At 36.4% G+C, this 19,946-nt stretch overlaps 1 protein-coding gene across 1 annotated transcript; it reads left to right on the plus strand.

Moving 5' to 3' along the window:
- The first annotated feature begins 17,993 nt into the window (after window positions 1-17,993).
- LOC148949921 (uncharacterized) lies at window positions 17,994-18,395 on the plus strand. The gene has a single exon (XM_089091681.1). It carries the CDS (start codon window positions 17,994-17,996, stop codon window positions 18,393-18,395), a length of 402 nt encoding a protein of 133 aa, XP_088947807.1.
- Window positions 18,396-19,946: the final 1,551 nt, after the last annotated feature.

Genomic DNA, 19,946 nt, shown 5'->3' on the forward strand with positions numbered 1-19,946 from the left:
ACTCCTGGGTCACTGCAGTAGTCAACTCACCGTCAGTATCAACACCTGTTCGATATTCATAGCCCAATGATTGTCCTCTCAACTCCTTGTAAGCCTTTGGCGTCATCATCAAAAATTGTACGCAGCTTGCATAGTTGGATAAATAATTGCTAGTGCTCACCAATCATCTATTAATAGATGCATTAATTTGCTTGAATAGGTTGTGTAGAATACAGTTTTTATAGGAGAGACCATCACCGGCATTTGGTGTTGTATGATCTGACTTTTTCTTCACCACAACATTTAAATCAATAAATGTTGACGACAAATCAATGAACTAGTCTTCATTTGACAATAAATGAAAGTGTCTATATTCCGACAGTGGTTGTTGAGGATTAAATTGTTCATAATAGCAGTGTTTGCAACTTACATAAATATTTTCAGCATTGAACACATTTAAATACGAACTGATAGATAGCTATTATTCCTTGTGGGGGAGATAGGTCCTCTTATGAGAAGAAACCCTTCATTGATCTAACAATCTTTTTCTTTTTCTTCTTCTGCTGCTGCGTTTTGACCTTCGGGCTTTGAGGTCTTACTTTCATTTTTGTGATCATGTGAGACCTGACCGTCGGTAGAGTAGTTAGATACATACGCGAATGCATCATCTTCAGTCACCACAGCTTGTGAATATATATTAATTTACAGACGACCGCTATTGCTGTCGATCTAATATTTTCATTAACATTCTCCTTGAAATTCTTGCCTGAACCCCAGACCTGTAGTGCAAAGTCAGCAAAGTTTGATGCAGCAGGTACAAGCTATTTCCTTGCAAGGGGTAGTGCAGAACGAAGTAGCCTAGCAAACCAGCTACCAAGACCATAGCCAGACATTGTAGTACGCCCCTTGCAGTAGTCCAATCCATTGCCTATTTCACGTGGACTCAAAGCACCGAGATAACAGTCAATATCGGGACAGACAAATGGAATTCTTCTATTGTTCATTTTTTAGGTCATTGTACCGTCGTCGTTGACAATGGGTCGAATATGACATGTAACCACTGCTAAGCCTTTTGTTATTGATAGAGGATCACCCAATTCACTTCTTAGTGTTAACTGAAGTGTTTACAGGAACATACTGAAGATGCTTTATATTATAGTGATGAACAAGTTCGTGAGTTGTTTTTAGTTCAAGAACACGTAGGAGGGGGACATTTGAATTACCGACTCTCGAAGTTTACACAAATGATGCATATATAAATATGCAAGAGTCCGAGGAAAAATCAGGTGGATAATAAGCAAAAATAACTTGATCCATCCCGGAAACGGTGCCAGCATTTTCCCCATGGATCATATTCTGTTTAAAGCCAAGAACATCTCTCAAGGTGTCATTGAGAATAATTGTTTCAGTGTCAACAGGTGCGCTAATGTTAATCCTATCATGTTTCAATGAATAGTTAAAATGGAATGTACCATTCTGACAATATGAGATTTTTCTATTGATTGTACGATACAAATCCCCCACTTTATCATATTCAATATATTTTAATCCGACATGTAGATAGTCACTAGATTTATGTGCTTTAACCCATTCATAGTCGACATAGCCCAACCCGTTCATAGTCAAATCGAATGGTATAATTTTTATATCATATAAATGATCCTTTCTCAGGATGTCGTAGGTATTTTTGAGAATACAATCGACAGGAGCCAATTCATGTGCACTGTCATATTTGATGGCGGGGAAGAGTTTCATCCAAACATCATTTGTAGTATTCAAATCAAATGACAGAGGATCAGAAGAGTTAGAGATGAATGTTACATTGAAATCTTTAAGCCTTTTCAATATCTTCAACACCAATTAAGGACTCAAATTCTGAGCTGGAACAAAACCACTAAAAAACAAACTGTTTCTTACATCTGGGAGTATATCTCTTTAATATATTTTTAATTTGGTATATTTCACTAGAATCTTTAACTTTTTGCAATTCATAGTCATAAAAGCCACCCAGAATCTCTTCATCCTTAGTATCACGCATGCGATAAGCTATGGGTTTAGCATGAAGGATTTTTGCAACATTAAAAAGTTCAGTGGACCACAAGTAAGTCCCCTTTTCAAAAACATTACTTGTTCTATCAATTCGAACAGTATCACAAAGATTGAATTTATTTTTCTTCTTCTTGACTTTTGACTCATTGGAATATTGTTTAAGAAAGGTGTAAATTGTATCATGATCCGTATGATAAGTCTCAGTTGGTGAAGAGTTGGATAACGATCAATAAGGCCGTTGATTATAAATCAACATGATTTTATCTAGATCATGAATAAAAGCTGGCGTATTTTTCAATGTACAATATCTTGAAATTAAAAGTCGAATAGTTCTTATCAATCGTTCAGCCAATGCGGTCTTTATAGGACTGTGACTATGATAGAGCAGTGTACTATATTTCTCTAGTACTTTTGCAACATGGGGATTAACTAATTCACTACCGCGATCCGTTTGAATTTTTTTATGTGAATCCTTTTCGAGAATAATTTCAATGGCCCGAGCAACTTCAACACATATCTTTGATTGCAATGGAATTGCATATGCATAGCGACTAAAAAAACAGATTGAAATTAGAATTTACTTGTACGGTGTATTGTGACGTCATTTAATCTCATCTAGAGTCAGTACATCTGCTTACATTATATGCAATGTGTAAAAGGCTTTAGTTTTTCGATATTGATTGGCATGAAGTCTATGATTTCTATGTAGAGTGTAACTTAGTTCATTTTGTTGATAGTCTTGTACACTTTTAGTGTGAATTCCTATGACTTTGGAAAGAGTTGTAGGAGAAGTTAAACTCCCCGCCTTGCCAATATTTTCATAAGCATCTTTCAGAACTTCAGCCATTTTGAACGTAAACACGATGTGTAACGTTCGATACCCTTTTGTATACTGGCTGCTGGTGGGGACGCTGACTTGATACGTCTTCGCTTTTGTCTAGCCACCAGTGGTGTGCTAGTATTTTCCAAAATTGATTTAAAATCTTTTTCTTCTTCAAGTTCATATTTTAATGTTGATGATGATGATGATGCACGTTCATTTAATTTTTTTAGAATTTGTCTATTGCCAATAAGACTTTTGGGGAAGTTGAATTGATTTAGAAAGTTGTATAGATGAGTGTCAAATGATAATATTCATTTATGATTTGTAACCATGTCATACATTAAATCAAGTAGATTATAGCTCTTGCCCTGAATTATAATCCTTTTCCCATTGCTCTCAACTTGAATTTGACCACTTTCCAAGAGATAGGTTAAGAGTCGTTTTCATTGTTAATGATATGAGTGGGGCATTAGATTTACAATTTTCAATAAAATTGAATACAATTCCTCCTTCTTTAATTGTGTTCCAGCAGCAGCAGCAGATTTTTGAGAAGATGATTCTTTTTTGGGATCAGCAGCAGCAGTGGGCTTTGATCGATAGTGTTTGTTCCACTCGGCAAAGTGCATCTTGAAGTAAAATCAGTTTTTTATCATCATCAATAGTTTCATTGTCAAGGAATTTACTCAGATTGTCCTCAAAGTGTTCAACGGGTGAGAGAGCGAGTTCTATTGGAGTCAATTTATAGGGTTTTGCCATCTAGAGAAAACTGTTTACAAGTCCTGCCATTATTGGCAGTAGAAGTGTGAAAAAGCTACCGCCCGCTTGAAGAAGACGTTTGCTTTTAAAATTCTTTCCTTTCTTTTTACAGGCCAATGTACGTACAATGGAACGATGTTGCTTTGCCTGTTGCTTAACTACTTCTGGCAGCTGAACATTAACCTCGGTCAAATTTAAAAAAAGCTCGGATATTAGATTAATGAAATCATTGTCAATACCATGTTTGAGTATTGTTTTTCTAAGCTGAGTTTTTGAAGTGCTTAGAACTGAAAACAAATGTCTATTTTCATGTAGTTTCTTCAGTGTCATGATAGCGACTAATAGGTCTTTTTAGTGTTCTCAGGGAGATATACTGTAATTTCATTGTCTAAAATATCTGTGACAGATCCTCGCAGATCCTCGCAGATCCTCGGATGTATTTTGATTAAGATCCAATAGGATGTAGCCATGGGGTTTATTAGTTGCCTGATTGTATGCTGAGAGCAGAAATTTGAGGGCTCCTGCATAGATCTGTTTATTAAGGGTGATTAGCAAGATAGAATCACGAACAACTCTTTAGATGATGTAGTAGGTACAGTTCAAAGCAAGTGTTTGCATACATTTGCTCTGATGAAAGAGATTGTGTAGAACCATAGTAACGGAAATCTGTTCATGATGAGAGCGAACAGTGAAAAAATGCAGCATTTGCTGGGACCATTGTTCAATAGATTCAGCCAGATCGTCAATGATCAGCCAAGAGTTTGGTTCAATAATGTTGAAAACATCAAGTCCCTGTATAAACTGTATCTGCACCGATCCCATGGCAGCAGCAATTGCTTTTATTTTATTGTATGACTATTGCCAAATACTATAGCAATAGAAGATTTTTTTAGTCTTTTCCGCAAACTTTTTATCACAATTTTCAATTATTTTAGTTAAGAGTTTTGTTTTGCCCGACATTGAGGGCCCACACAGAAACGACCTGAACGGTGTTTTAAATTGATACATGTTCCTTTCAACAGTTCACCTGGACAACTAACTGTAGACCCTAATTGTCTAATGACTAAATAATTTTTCCCTACTACTACTCTGTTCTTCAAGAAGAAGAAGAAGAAGAAGAAGAAGACAAAGACTAATAAATAATCATACTTTTTATTTTATTATATGCACATAAAAAAAGTAACAATACATTGAAAAAAAAATACACTTTTTAAAATTTATTTATAATAAAAAAAAATACAACAACATTTACATAGGTACACACACACACAGAAAGAAAAAATATTTTTTTTTGTTTATTTATAGAGAAAAAAACATTAAATTAGAGAGAGATGGCACTTGAAAAAAAAATCTGCTCTAAGTCCAAAAAAAAGATAACTTTGGTGACGGTGCAACCCCCGCGCTGGCGGCGGCCGGCCCCCCCCCAAAGGCCGCGAGGCCCCCCCCCCCCCAAAAAAAAAAGTTTTTTAGGAAATTATTTACAGGACTTTATTTAAACCGAGCCTTTCCCTGTGGGCAATACATTCGGCCCGGTCTGAAGTTAAATAGTGTCCAAGGGGGAGAGTAGTCACACCATCTTGACAAACATAGACCTTGCCGGAAATGGTACTCATGGCTATTTTTTCTACATTTACAGTAAAGTTCCTGTAGTTCAATGAACGAATTGCCAACAATTTGGCTCGTGGAATTGAATTTTCAACAATACAATTCCTATAAATGTTCATGTCGAAATTCTTGTCAACATAGCGCGTGGGTACTCCTTTACAACGTTTCTTGATTTCCTCGTCGTATGTCTGTATAAAGTACACCTTCGGACTTACAAACATTCCACGGGAAATCAAGTCGCTTCCGGTTTCAGATTTAAAAATAAAAGCTGATTGGGCGCCCGACGTTTTACGAGCTCAGGGTAAATACCACCACGCCAATTTGTGTAGTCTATCCGTGAACTGATAATTTCACCGTGCGCCAAATCATCAATTAGATTTGGTGTTTTTGCTTTGTGCAGTAGAGAATCCGTGTCACTGTAGCAGACCTCTACTTGTCCCTTTTCAGGCCACTGTACCCTAGCCACATTGTAGTAGAATTCCAACATGAGCTTTTTTGAGATCTCCAAGATAGCACTTCCTGCAGCAATATTTTTATTCAAGACAATGCGTCTTTTTTTCCTATTCAAAAGTACCATGTCCGGGGCAATGATTGTGAAGGAAGTGTAATTTGGATCGGCAATAATTCGAGCACATTGTTCAGGATCGGTCACGACGTCACAACGATTCCTATTGCGAACACTCTCACACGTTTTGCCGACAGCCGAATTTAAAATGAGTTTATAAATTTATTTTTCGGCTTTCGTCTGTGCTGCAGAACGTTTGCCGACAAAAGTGTCAACAAATGTTTTCAAATAGGGTTTTTGACTAAACTCGAGTGCTCGGTGAACTTTTGTGACGTTGAAACCATTGTTGCACATCAAATTTAACGCTACATGTTGTACAACTATGTTTTTTTTCGGCAGAATGTCAGCAATAAGTTTTTGTTTGGAAGGTGTCCAATGCAATCCGTCCACCACAACTAAACAACTATTGCGAGTACTCAAAGAGTCCTTTGTCACAGGTATATTGATACACGAGACAACAAAATCCTTTACTGAATCGTGAAGCTCGACTGGTATCTCTCCATCAATTTCAAAAAACCATCCAACCGACCCATTCTCCTCAACACTGTTAATGTTGGGAAATGGGGAGCTTGAGGGTCATTGAGCCATTTATAGTCACCGCAAGGTAGTGGATAATGGGACATGGCCGAGGGGTAGAGAGAATTCATATCGAGGAAAACTGCAACCGATTTTGTTCCTGTCTTCTCCCCCGTTGGATCAGTTTCCAAAATAAGCTCCCTGAGAAAAACAAAACCCCCCCTCATTAAACTCTCAATGAATATGATCTGATCCATGTCGGTGAGTAGCCCGATTGTTTCCCCACAAATTTTCGGGATGATGTCCATCAATAGATGAGGTGAACAAAAGTAATAACCCAAATTAAGATTAGACTCCTCATAGATTTTATCCGTATTTTTACACATAATGTCTAACAGGGTTAACACATCACTCGACAAATACAGCTTGCAGTAGTCAAACCCATTTTTACACCCTCCCTCTGCCCAAACTTATTTAGCAAAACTGTATTCCTCGGGGGTGCAACTACGATCTTGAAGACTGTCGGAAAACGATTCAATATAAGGAATAGTCTCCTCGACAAATCTCGACATGGAACAATAATAATCATAAGGATAGATGCCCTTGACCGTTAACAAATCATATAAATCATTTGGAAATTGTTGCTTGAGAAGGGGGAAAGCATTGCTGCCGTCATCGTTTTTCTGCACTTGAATTTATTCACTAAATGATTTAGGGAAAAAACTGTAGGAATCTAAAAAGCGAATTTTATTCGTGTACTCAATGACGGCTTCAATAAATCTCCACATAAATTCGAAAAGAAGCAAATTTTCCGCTGATTTAGGTATGATTTTGTACGTAAAGCTATCTATCACCCATGCATCATCTACTTTTCTATTTCTTTGAAGATGTGCCAATACTGGTAGCACATACTTCAGATCATAGTTAGAGTTATGTATAAAAACCGGTAGAAAAAGTTGTTGTTTAATTTTTAAATTACACGAATTGTGAGCCCACCCTCGAAAGTTACTTTTTCCCGTTGAATTGGGTTCAATAAGGTGATTGTGGTCCTGCACCGCGTCTTTTGGGGCAAGGGCACCCCTACACACCCAGCAAATTGTCCCCTTTTCCAGCGCCAGTTGCTCTTTATCCGACAATGTCATTGGATAATTGGTATGACGTAATCGTTAAATTGCCTTGTTTGCCGTTTTTATTAAAGAAACAAATAGCTTTTCCATACTGCCCTCCTCGTCCATAGTAAAAAAAAAACTCTTCCAATTTCATTTTATTGTTGGCGTCGCGACGGGCGTGTGCATAGGAACACGCAACTAGTTTGTGTTCCTTGACTATATTTGGCCATCATGGGTCCGATACCTCAACCAGTGTTGTTCCACAATCTAAAGACACTGTATCATATCGCATAAGGGAATTTTGAAAATTTTTAAACTGTAAAGTGTCTTTGCCTTCTGCCGGCATTTCTATTCTTTGATTTCCATGAATTTTGCAATGCCCCATGTGATCTGAAAGCGTTTGCTCAGATCTAAATGAGGACAGGCACATGGGGCAATAGAAACGTTCCCCATATTTTTTGCCTCGATATAGGAGTTGACTTATCGCCGTAACATGGAAAAAATGACCATAAGAATTTATATCTTTGAGGGGCTGGTAAATAACCCATACCCAATTTATAACATTATCTATCATCGATGTCCTCACTGAGTACAAAACCCCTTTTTTATTCGGTTTTCCCCCCATCTACAAATTCAGTGTCATACTGGAGAACAACTCACCCCCCCCCCACATTTTTATTTTCGTTCTAGAATATTCTTATTTATTTAAAGGAAACCGGATAAATTACCACAAAACAATCAAAAATTAATTTATGGAAATTTTTACCACCCTTACATGCAAGTTTGTCGAGATTTTTCATTGTTGAATCTTTGTTTAATGTTTTATGGGCTGATGCTAAAAATGCGTACTTAAAGCATTGCAGTCCTGTGTCAAAATGGAAACCCTGAACCCCTCCTGTAGCCGACAAATCTGGGTGGCATTTTATTCTGTTACCTCGCCCTCCCCTTAAAATAAAGTTTTTTTTAAATCTACTAAGATTCAGATCCATGCGTTAAATGTATAAAATGGTGGACTCACTCCCCCTCTCGTTAAATGTATCCAAAGTTGAAATTAATTTATTCACCCAGTTGAAAAAGTTGTCTTAAAAATCGTTTAGGTCTGGGTAGAAAGTCTGGTTGCCTGTCGAGAAATGAAAATAAAAAACGTCCCCGGATGTCCCCTTTTGTAAATAAACTTTTTGATTCACCGATGCTTTAATTCCCCTTCGACCTTCCCAATTCTGGATCTGAATCTCAATAAGTGCTCGAACTCTGTCGATATAGCTATGGAGAACATTCACAGGGTCATTTAAAATAATGCTCGCGTTTTCCTCGGGAAGGCTAAAATCTACCCTGTATGTTTGCAAATGGCTTAGAGCAGATTCCAACAGATAAAAATCAGGCAATTCCGGGGACGTAGCACTATTTTCATGTCCTGTCCCTGTTTGTTCAGGATTCAATTCACTAATTGTAAAGTTGCTGTTAAAAATGTCCCCGGAAAAATTAGGGCCAACAATTTGAATAAGACTGTCCATTTCTTCAGCTGTAAATTGAAAATCAAGGGGTATATAAACGGCAATCAATTCAAGAACATCTTGCGATAGGGGACATTTACCAAAGATGCTTTTAATTACCGGTCCATGGTCGTACTAATTTTTCCAATCTTCACCACGACCCTATACATGGCCGTCAGTCAGTTTTTTTTTTCTTTTGACAACAGTCTTATAAACATTATAACACACTTTTATTTTTTTCTTTTTTATCAAAAAATTTTTTTTTTGTGGCGCATCCCCGCGGCGCATCCCTGCGGCGCTTTCCTGGCCTGCGGCGCATCCCTGCGGCGCTTCTCGGGCCCGCGGCACTTCATGCAGCGCCTCCCACAGCTCTTTCCCCCTCCCCCCCTCCCCCCTGGGAGAACCCTTGGGAACCCGGAGCTTCCTTCGAGGTAGGAGGATCGATGCCCTTTCGAGTTGGGATATCGGACTTCACAGCACTGCTCAAATAGAAAAGCCTCAAATTCTTTCTCGAAAACACGTAAGTGTTTCAATGAAATGAGTTCGCCCCAAATAATGTTTCTTGACAACACTGTGAACACATAATTGGAGATTACTAAAAACCTTATTCCTATGTGTTAATATATCTTATTGGAAATACACATCCTGTCACAAGAATCCCACTTAGAATTCAAATTATAGCTATCGAGCGGATTAAAATTCAAATTTGGCGATGGGATATCTGATAAGAAGCGGATGCGCCAAAAGCTTACTTCAAAACATACTCCAGTTTATTAATGCATGTCAACTGTGAAATAGCAAATCTTTTTTTTTTTTTTTTTTTTTTTAAAATAGTTAGTTTTTGTTTAAAATGAAAATTTGAATTATTTCATTATAATTCGTATTGGTTATAATTTAAAAGGTAATGTTTTTTTTATAGAAATGCGTTATAATCATTACTTTTTATACCGCTAATTTGGTTAATGAAAGAAAATGAAATAGTTTAGAAACAAATTTTAAGTTTTACTCATCAAAAGCTATGCGCCTGAGAAAATTTACCTTATTTTTGAAAATAAGGATAGAAAAAAAAATTATGTATATACTTACAAATTCTGACTGGGCTTCTACATCTGAACTCCTTGGCAAAACATGAAGGGGGTCAAGCTCAAGATCTTCAGTAGGCTGAGCTGAGGCATTATGAGAAGCAGTCAATTCTCTCTTCAACTTCCTTCCAGCTTGCTTGGAGCTAACACTGGGGTTAGAGGGCTCTGTAGCTATAAGTTTTGTACTCGTTGGATGGTCCAGATAGTGTTTAATTCTACCGGCGTATTTGATAATTGATGGTATTGCAGCTTGAATTAATACACCTTCGATATATGTTGCTTTCTTTTCAGGATTTGGGCTATTGCACATATCCTCTTCATTGAAAAAAAAGTGCAAAATTTATAAATTAAAAAAAATTAATTTTGGGTTTGGAAAATAATTAATTTTATTTTAGGCATCTAAAGTAGTGTAAAACATTTTTTTTCAATTAAATAAATATTTATATTTTCCCTTATTATCAAAATAAAATACCCATTGTTACAAATTTAGATTTTTTAGAATGATTTTCAGCTCTTAAACTAAGGTAAGCAGCATAGATTCTAAATTGTTTTGGTTCTTCTTCTAAAGACTAAAAGAACCATTAGGCTACTATGATCTAAAATATCACTGAAATACATTTTCAAACAGTACATGGTAACGAACTATAAGTAAGAAATAAATCAGGTTAATAGTAACCGAAACTCTAAAAAGGAAGCTTTTGTAACAATTAATACATTAAAAGAATCAACATTTTATTCTAACCCCAAATTACCGAGGTACCATTTAACTTGTAAGATTAATCACGTATGTAGTTCTTTTTTTTATAGAAATGCGTGATAAGCAATCCTTTATATACTGCTAATTTGGTTAATGGTTTTTTTTGTTAATTGCGGTATATAAAGTAATGCTTATCATGCATTTATAAAAAAAAAAAACCACACATTATTTAAGTTTTCATATGTAAGTTTTCATGAGCCCTACTCCCTGTCTATGTACCCCATCCTTCCTGCCTGAGTATCTTGTAAAAGAAAAACTTAAACTAACCATTTTGTGAATTAAAAACAAAAAATGCCAATTAGAATTTTTATCCACGCACTTATCGAAGACGAAAGAAGTCGTAATAGATTCTAAATTGTTTTGGTTCTTCTTCTAAAGACTAAAAGCATCATTAGGCTACTATGATCTAAAATATCACTGAAATACATTTTCCAGCAGTACATGGTAACGAACTATAAGTAAGGAACAAATCAGGTTAATAGAAACTGAAACTCTAAAAAGGAAGCTTTTGTTACAATTAATACATTAAAAGAATCAACATTTTATTCTAACCCTAAATTACCGATCGAAATCTAAGCCTTTTGCTTAAAAGAAGTTTCAAGATGCTTATCTTTCTGCTAAAAAGCTGGCAGGGGGAATGGGACCATTTTGGTCCTTGGGTCATAAAGATTAAGAATCCACGGATTATTCTAATTTAAACAGGGTGCAATATGTGCCTATTTTTTGCATTAAAAAAATAGGGGGAGCTGGAAATTTTTTTTTTTTTTTTTTCAATTAAATAAATATTTATATTTTCCTTTATTATCAAAATAAAATACTCATTGTTACAAATTTAGATTTTTTAGAATTATTTTCAGATATTAAATTAAGGTAAGCAGCATAGATTATAAATTTTTTTGGTTCTTCTTATAAAGACTAAAAACACCATTAGACTACTATGATCTAAAATATCACTGAAATACATTTTCAAACAGTACATGGTAACGAACTATAAGTAAGGAACAAATCAGGCTAATATTAACCGAAAATCTAAAAAGGAAGCTTTTGTAACAATTAATACATTAAAAGAATCAACATTTTATTCTAATCCCAAATTACCGATCGAAAGCTAAGCACTTTTTCAAAAACATCCCTAAAAAGGCCCACTGATCTTGATAAAAATCGGACCGTAAATTTTAGCCTATAAGAGAACTATGTAGAGGTTTCAGCTCCTAAACAATAGGCTTCTAAGTGCATAAGTACCCTTAGTTCTAGTGTAAGGAAAGAATTTCTTCCTTAACTTAATGACAAGACAATTTCTGTTTATTATAATAATGAGAAAATTTTACTCACTAGAAATTGCTTAAAATTATCCATTTTTTCTATGTAAATGTTCGCAAAAAATGGCAGTAGTGTTAAGTTGAATAAACTATTCAAAACTGTTGAAGAATCTAATTTGAAACCTGAATATATACAAAAAAATAATTGCATAACAGCGAAACAAGACAAGCTGGTTTTGGTTTATCACTAAAAAAAGACATTGAACTTTGAAATTGCGTAAATCTCTTGGCAAAGAAAGATGTAATGAAATATCTATCAGAAAAACCTGTTTGGTACGGGGGCGTCGTAGAACTCAAAAGATGGTAAAAAAAAAAAACATGTATATACCTTGAACTAGAAATTGCGTAAATCCAACCTGTTTGGTACGGGGGCGTACGCAAAGTATATAGCTTCAAGCAAATTCCATATGATATTTCAAATATATGTCTACGCAAAATCCATATGATATTTCAAATTGCTATATGTCTACGCAAAATCCATATGATATTTCAAATATATGTCTACGCAAAATCCATATGATATTTCAAATTGCTATATGTCTACGCAAAATCCATATGATATTTCAAATTGCTATATGTCTACGCAAAATCCATATGATATTTCAAATTGCTATATGTCTACGCAAAATCCATATGATATTTCAAATTGCTATATGTCTACGCAAATTCAAAAGATGGATACTACTACCAGGTAAGCCCCCCGCCCCTAAAATTCATTTCATAGGTGCCCATGACGAGAATAACACTGCTGCGGTTCACGTAGGAACTGAGGTTAGCAGCTGGTTTTGTATTAAATCAGGAGTTGTATTAAGTTGTATAAATTTCGTATTAAATTAGGGTTGTGTTCTATCTGTCTTTATATGGATCATTTTGATGGACTTAGTTTTAAGAAGCACAGGAAAGGCAATGGGAGAACACGGAATCAAATGGGGAGGAAAAACTTTCCTGGACTTTGATTATGCTGATGATTTAAGCATCCTAGATGAAAGTGTAATACAAAATGAATGATCTTTTAGAGGTTTTGTGAGTTCACAGTGCTAGAATGGGTTTGAAAATTAATGTTAAGAAGACTAAGTCGCTAATGCTAGGAATAAATGAAGTTGAAAAGGTGACATTGGGTAACAAAAAAAATTGATCAGGTGGACAGCTTTACTTACCTTGGTAGTATTATTAGTAAAGACTGTGGGAGCAGTGAAAACGTTAAAAGTAGAATAGCCAAGGCTCAGAGTGTTTTTTTTTTCACAGTTGAAAAAAGCTTGGAAGACTAGGAAGATAAATCTGCAAACCAAGATTAGAATATTGGAAGCTACAGTGATGATAGTGGACAAATATGGTTCTGAAGTACGGACACTCCGAAAAGTGGATGAAGATTTGCTAGATGTTTTCCACAGAAGTTGCCTTCGGATTGCTCTGGGTACCCGGTTGACTGACCGTATTTCAAACATTAGGCTGTACGAAAAGCGCGGTTCAATCCCGCTTTCTAGCACAATTATGAGAGAAAGGCTGAAAGGCAATTATAAGAGATTGCCGAAGATCTTCCTGTTCGGCCAACCGTCTTGGTCTAAACGAGAAAGCAGGTCGTCCGCGGTTGGAGTGGGAGGATATCATAAAGAAAGATTTAAAGGAAATGGGAACTCCCTGGGAGGGTGTAAAGAGGGGGGTTTTGAATAAATAGGGACGGAAAAGGAGCGTGCGTAGCTTTGACCTCTTTGACGTCTGACGGCTTGGTTCTGCAGTGATTTGTTATTAATAGTAGTAGTAGTTACTGCCGCCTACTGATTCTTGGCACGCGACTTAGCATATATCTGAAACGTAACATACTAGCTCTATGGTATGCAATAAGATGAATGTGTGAAAAATACGGAATTCAAAAGGAAGGAGAAATATGGCAATGAAACTGACCAAGACTAATATCTAAGTTTGCTAATGGCTAAATGACTGAGCATAAATAAATGAACAAGGTAGGAAAAAAACTCACATAGATATGTTAGAGTAAATCCTATTCACACACAGGGCCATACACGAGTGCTGGAAGAAGATGCTTTAAGCACCACTAAATATCCATTTCCGGGAAATTATTTTTGGAAGTTTGGTCTGTGATAAGATAACTATTAAGCACAATTTCTTGAATTATGGTTGTTCTAGGTCAGGACAGTAAACGTTAAATAATACAAGCACTCAAGTTCTGGAGAAGCCCCATGCTGTGCTAAATTTTTCATCTTTCTAGATGATGAATGCTAGAGGCTAGCTTTTTGATCAGTGATAACCTGTAATCTATGCCAAATCACATGAAATTCTGTGTCCATAGACTTTATACAGGAGACCTATGCAACCTTGGACAACTCTAAAGAAAAGCTTGTGCTGACGGTAGTGTATTCAAGTGTTCAAATTGTAATTTGAGCCTCCTATTTGGCAAAGGGAAGTTGAAAATTCCAAAAAAGAGCTCAAATTGTGGTGTTTGAAAGCTAGATTGCTGCTTTTATAATTGTTATACAGGTCAAAAGTTCCTTAGATTCCCTGTAGAAATTTACTTATGATCATGGGCGCCCATAAGCTGAATTCCAGGGGGGGCAAACCTGGTCTAATTGGCACTTTTAATGCTATATAATAGAAATCTCAGAACCAAAATATAAAACTAAGGCAACATCATTCAGCCAGGGGGGCGGGTGCCCCCTGCCCCTCCCCCCCCCCCTTATGGGCGCCCATGCTTATGATGGTGCCCTTATGACCATCATGATTCAAAGTTCCTCCTAAAAAAAAATTCTAATACTTTCAGCGAAAATGGCCTCTTAAAACGAAAATGGTCTGACTTCTATGAGCGCACAACTTCATTGTTTGAGCTGCTGGGTTGACAGTTGTTCCCCACTAATTAATGACTTTATATTAGAATGTTTGGTAGAAGTCAGCCTTTAAATATACCCACTGAAGCCTTAGTTAATCCGGTTTATTTTATTAACAAATGTGTTGAATTTTTTACCTTTTCATCTTCATTTATTCTTAGCCTTAGCGACTTAGTCTTCTTAACATTAATTTTCAAACCCATTCTAGCACTGTGAACTCACAAAACCTCTAAAAGATCATTCATTTTGCTCACACTTTCATCTAGGATGCTTAAATCATCAGCATAATGAAAGTCCAGGAAAGTTTTTACTCCTCATTTGATTCCGTGTTCTCCTATTGCCTTTCCTGTGCTCCTTAAGACCAAGTCCAACAAAATGATCCATATAAAGCCAGGTAGAACAAAACTCTAATTCAATACAAAATTTATGCAACTTAATACAACTCCTGATTTAATTGGAAGTTTTGGTATCAAGGACATGAAATTAAAAAAAAAATGTTTTTCATCTCTTGGACCCATGTGTCTTAGGTTCAATCATACCTAAAAACTGTTGTTTTCTAAGATTCTTCTTTATATTTGGAAGTTTTGCTACTAAGGACATGATATTAAAATGTTTTTCGTCTCTTGGATCCATGTACTTTAGGTCAGATTAAGATTTTTGTTTTTATTTAGAAGAGTTGGTAAAGAAGACGTGAAATTAAAAAGTTTTTCATATCTTGTACCCATGAGTCTGAGCTCTAATCATACCTAAAAACTAGGGTTTTGTAGTTGTTATCTTTATATTTGGAAGTTTTGCTACTAATAAAATGAAATTAAAATGTTGTTTTTATATCTTGGATCCATGTACCTTAGGTCGAAATAAAAATTTTCTTTATGTCTGGAAGTTTTTTACCAAGGAGGTGAAAAAAAATTTGAAAAAATTTCATTTTACTTCAATAAAAAAGACTAAGTCGATAAAAACGTCACTACGAATAATATTTCTCTAATAGAAAAAATTACGACTGACATATTTATACCATCCTCATTTATTATTTTAAATACCACAAGGGTTTTTTTTTGTTATAAGTATAGTTACTGTGATTTTAAGACGTGGAAAAAAAGTTAAAAACTTTCAGTTAAAAAAATCTAAGTCAAAAAATAGTTACTCCCCCCTTAAAAGATTACCCCACCCTTAAAAAACTACCCCCATCCCTCCAAGGGGTATGGAGCCCTGTCTTGTTCATTACGATACTATGTCCTGTTCTCGTTCATAGCTAGAAAAAATATTTTAAAATGGGGGTATGGACCCTGTCCAACTCATAATACGTATTCTACGATCATTTATCTTAAGGCTTGGGTTCAATAATAACTCATGGACCTAATACAAAAGTCTAAGAATAACTAGTAGGAAAAAAGAAACTGACTCATGATGAATAAATGGAATGTCTTCTAAGAGGAGGAGTAATCGAGTGACGACACAAAACTTATTTGACTTATTTCTGATTGTCTTACAAAATGGCCGTCTTAAACAAATTTCTAGGTAGTGGTTAAAAGCAAAACAACAATGTCATTTTGTATTGTTTCAATCAATGCATCAATAAACTAAGTAAATGAATTTGGACCACGGCGTAAAAGCCTCATACAATAGTCCAAAGATAGAGAATCATTTTCCACAATAATTTCAAACATTGTTTTCAGAGAATACTTTCTTTTGTTCGGTTAACATCTGATATTGATCATTTACATTCAAACACTTTTCCAATGTCACAAGATTTCATAAAATTTTCTGTTTCTCAAGTCCATTTATTTTCGTTCTTGACACTCCCACCACTGATTACAGACTAAACTAACAGTTGCAAGTTTTTGCTTCGTGCACACTCTCAACGCCTATTGGTCCCCCCACTAGAGAGGTGTAAACGATGAACTAAATTATCTAACCGAAGAAAAATCATTATAAAAACATTTTTGTTGTCAGAAATGTAAAAAAAAATATATTTTCACTCTTTTCTTATGAGGTGAGGCAATTCATTGTCCTCAATGTGCTTCACGAGTGCATTCAATCCATCTTTTAGTCTCGATATATGCATTACATTCACTTTTGCGGGGAAACATAATTCGTCTTCTGGCTTAAATTTACTCAATGATATAACATATTGACCAAATATGTCATCCCGCTCAAATGTTAGTCGGCAATCCTTTCCAGTTTCAACTGCTACATTGGGGGCTTTTGTCTACATATCATCACTGTCAACTCCTTGAAGCTGCAATAGTGCAAAATCACTCATTTTTAAAATATTTCCATGTTTTTTCCAACTTGAAACAAAATAATCAAGTGTCTATATAAAACTGAGATACTAACTAAAACGCCATCAAACTTTTATATCAATGATCACGTGATGGGTACTTTGCGCCTGGCTGCTTGTATCCAAAGGCCGTTTTCTTCGAAAAATAAAGGCAATTCCAAGAATTTTCAAAGTTGAGATAAAACCATACAGGCCCCGTTAAAATTGAATACAATAGTTTGGTCGGTCTTTTTCTCTTATTACTTCTGCTTAGGGCTGGGGTTAAAACTATTGATGTGGCTGCGCTCATTTAGATTAACCTAATGGTCTGCTCATTCTGCATACAATTATTTGGACGGCCTTTTCCTCTTATAAAACCTGCTTAGGGCTGTCGTTAAAACTATTGAAAGGGCTATTGTTTAAACTATTGATAGGGCTGCGCTCATTTAGATTGACCCAATACTGCAAATTGTAGGGTATTCATTTTCAAATGATTTTTTGGAAAATCACAATTACTTTCATTTGCAGGTGGGGGAGGGGGGGTAATTGTAAAAAAGGTCTCCGGCTATGCTAATTTGGCTCCAGATGCTATTCTGTAAAGTGTGGCACACTGACTGGATCTTGAAGAACTGGCGATCTGGCTTAATCCTGCCCCTCTGGAAGAGAAAGGGGAGCAATAGAATATGTTCTAACTACAGAATCATAACGCTTCTTTCAGTGCCTGGAAAGCTATTTGCTATGACCCTACTGGATAGATGCACGAATATCCTCCCAAGAAAGAGGAGAGTCCAGCAGGCTGGCTTTATGCCCAGGAGGTCCACTGTAAAACAGATCTTTACTATGCGCCAGCTACTTGAGAAGGCAAACGAATTCGGTGGGAAACCACACCTAGCCTTTGTTGACTTTAAGGCTGCATTCGACTCGGTGGATCGTAACTCGTTCTGGCTGATACTCCGATTTACTGGGATGCCTGACATACACTGGAAGCTGTCTGAAAAGCTCTACGAAGAGACGGAGAGCTGTATTCAAGTCAACAGAAAACGGAGCACGACATTCGGTATCAAAACCGGTGTCCGCCAAGGGTTTGCTACCGCCCCGGAACTTTTCAACTGCGTCATAGACTATGTCATGACACGAACTACGAATCGCCTGCCCTTCGGTCTGCAGTTTGGAGATTGGGTTCTGACGGATACGGCTTCGCAGATGATCTTGCTCTCGTTGCGAACTCAATTGACCAATTGACTGACGCGCTGGAAGTTCTACAGGAAGAGGCAGCAAAAGTGGGGCTGAAAATCAACTTACTCAAAACTAAGATAATAGCAATTGAACCCCCAATCCCTGTCCCAGCCCCCCCCCCCAAGAGTATATCTGTCTGCGGAGCTCCTGTTGAAGTTGTAAGAAACTTCACTTATCTTGGATCCTTGCTGTCCAGTGATAGCTCCATAGATGAGGAGGTACGCAGTCGAATGTCAAAAGCCTTGTCTATCGTCGGAAGGCTCAACACTCTCTGGAGAACGCCGAACATATCTAGGTGCATGAAGATGCGGATTTATAATGCATCTGTAAGATCCGTCCTGCTCTATGCAGCAGAAACATGGCCCCTTAAGTCAACAACCCTCAATATGATAGACGTCTGCCAGACGAAACAGCTCCGTTGGATTGAAGAACTTCGGTGGGATGATTTTGTGAGCAACCCAAGGTTACTTATGCTCACTTTCTAAGTGCTGTTCTCCATTAAGATAGCAGAGGGCACTCTCAGGTGGTTTGGACACCTCCTACGCGTGCCGACAACAACCCCAGCCCGAATAATATATAATTTCGACCCAAAAGCTTATGACTGCTCCCGCCCGAGGGGCAGACCCCGCACCAGGTGGAAAGATAGTCTCAATAAATTCCTGGAGATAGCCAACATTGCTGTTGACGAGGCCCCAATCTTAGCACCCAACCGGTCAGCCTGGAGGAGACGAGTTGCGATGATCTCTACGCCGCCCCAAACGCGATAGGAGCCCTAAGTCAAGTAAGTCAAGAAACATATAATTTGGGCTATATATTTGGACATTAAAAGTGGGTAAAATATGGTAAAACTGTATTTAAAATCTGCTAAACACAGCTTTTCTGCGTATTTATTATTATTATTATCATTATTATTATTATTCATTTATTGCCCGTCAAAAAAAGGTACAAAAGGTACAGTAGACGGAGTACTCACTAAAGAAAACAAAAATAAAAAAAGAAGAAAAAGAAGGACACAAACACACATTGAAAATTCAGATACATGACAAAAAAAAATCTTCATTACATTAATACGAACAATGATGCTAACGAAAAGATGATAGAAAATTTTTCAAAGGTACAACGAAAAGGTACATATACGGAATAATCACTAAAATGACAAAAAAAATAGAGAGAGAGAAAAAAAAATAATTGCATACATTACATTAATACAAAAAAAACTATTGTGAACAAATTGTTGACCATGGATGATTAAACTTACTTTGAAAACGGGATAGAGATTTATTAATGCTAGTGTTAGGGTGAGATAACTTATACAAATTAATAATTTTCCTGTTTCTTGTCTAAGGGGGCAAATTTAAAAGATATTTATCAAATCTGAAGAAGATGGATCATAGGTGTTTTTTGTGTGTAACTGTAAGGAATTTCCAGAAAGGAGCAATGTAAAGCAGATGTGGAAGGGCTGTGGCGTTGTAAATGGATGCTAGAAGATAACGGTTGAAACGTAGTTTGCTTTTTACGATTACATCGTAAGAAATGCTAATTTTACGCTCAACTCAA

Source organism: Artemia sp. Qi Xiang Cuo, chromosome 7 (genome assembly GCF_049724085.1).
Source record: "Artemia sp. Qi Xiang Cuo chromosome 7, ASM4972408v1, whole genome shotgun sequence".
In the NCBI taxonomy this organism is placed as follows: domain Eukaryota; kingdom Metazoa; phylum Arthropoda; class Branchiopoda; order Anostraca; family Artemiidae; genus Artemia; species Artemia sp. Qi Xiang Cuo.

Excerpts from the sequence above, each read along its gene's own strand:
- LOC148949921 (XM_089091681.1), top strand. The coding sequence starts at position 17,994 with ATGCGCCAGCTACTTGAGAAGGCAAACGAATTCGGTGGGAAACCACAC.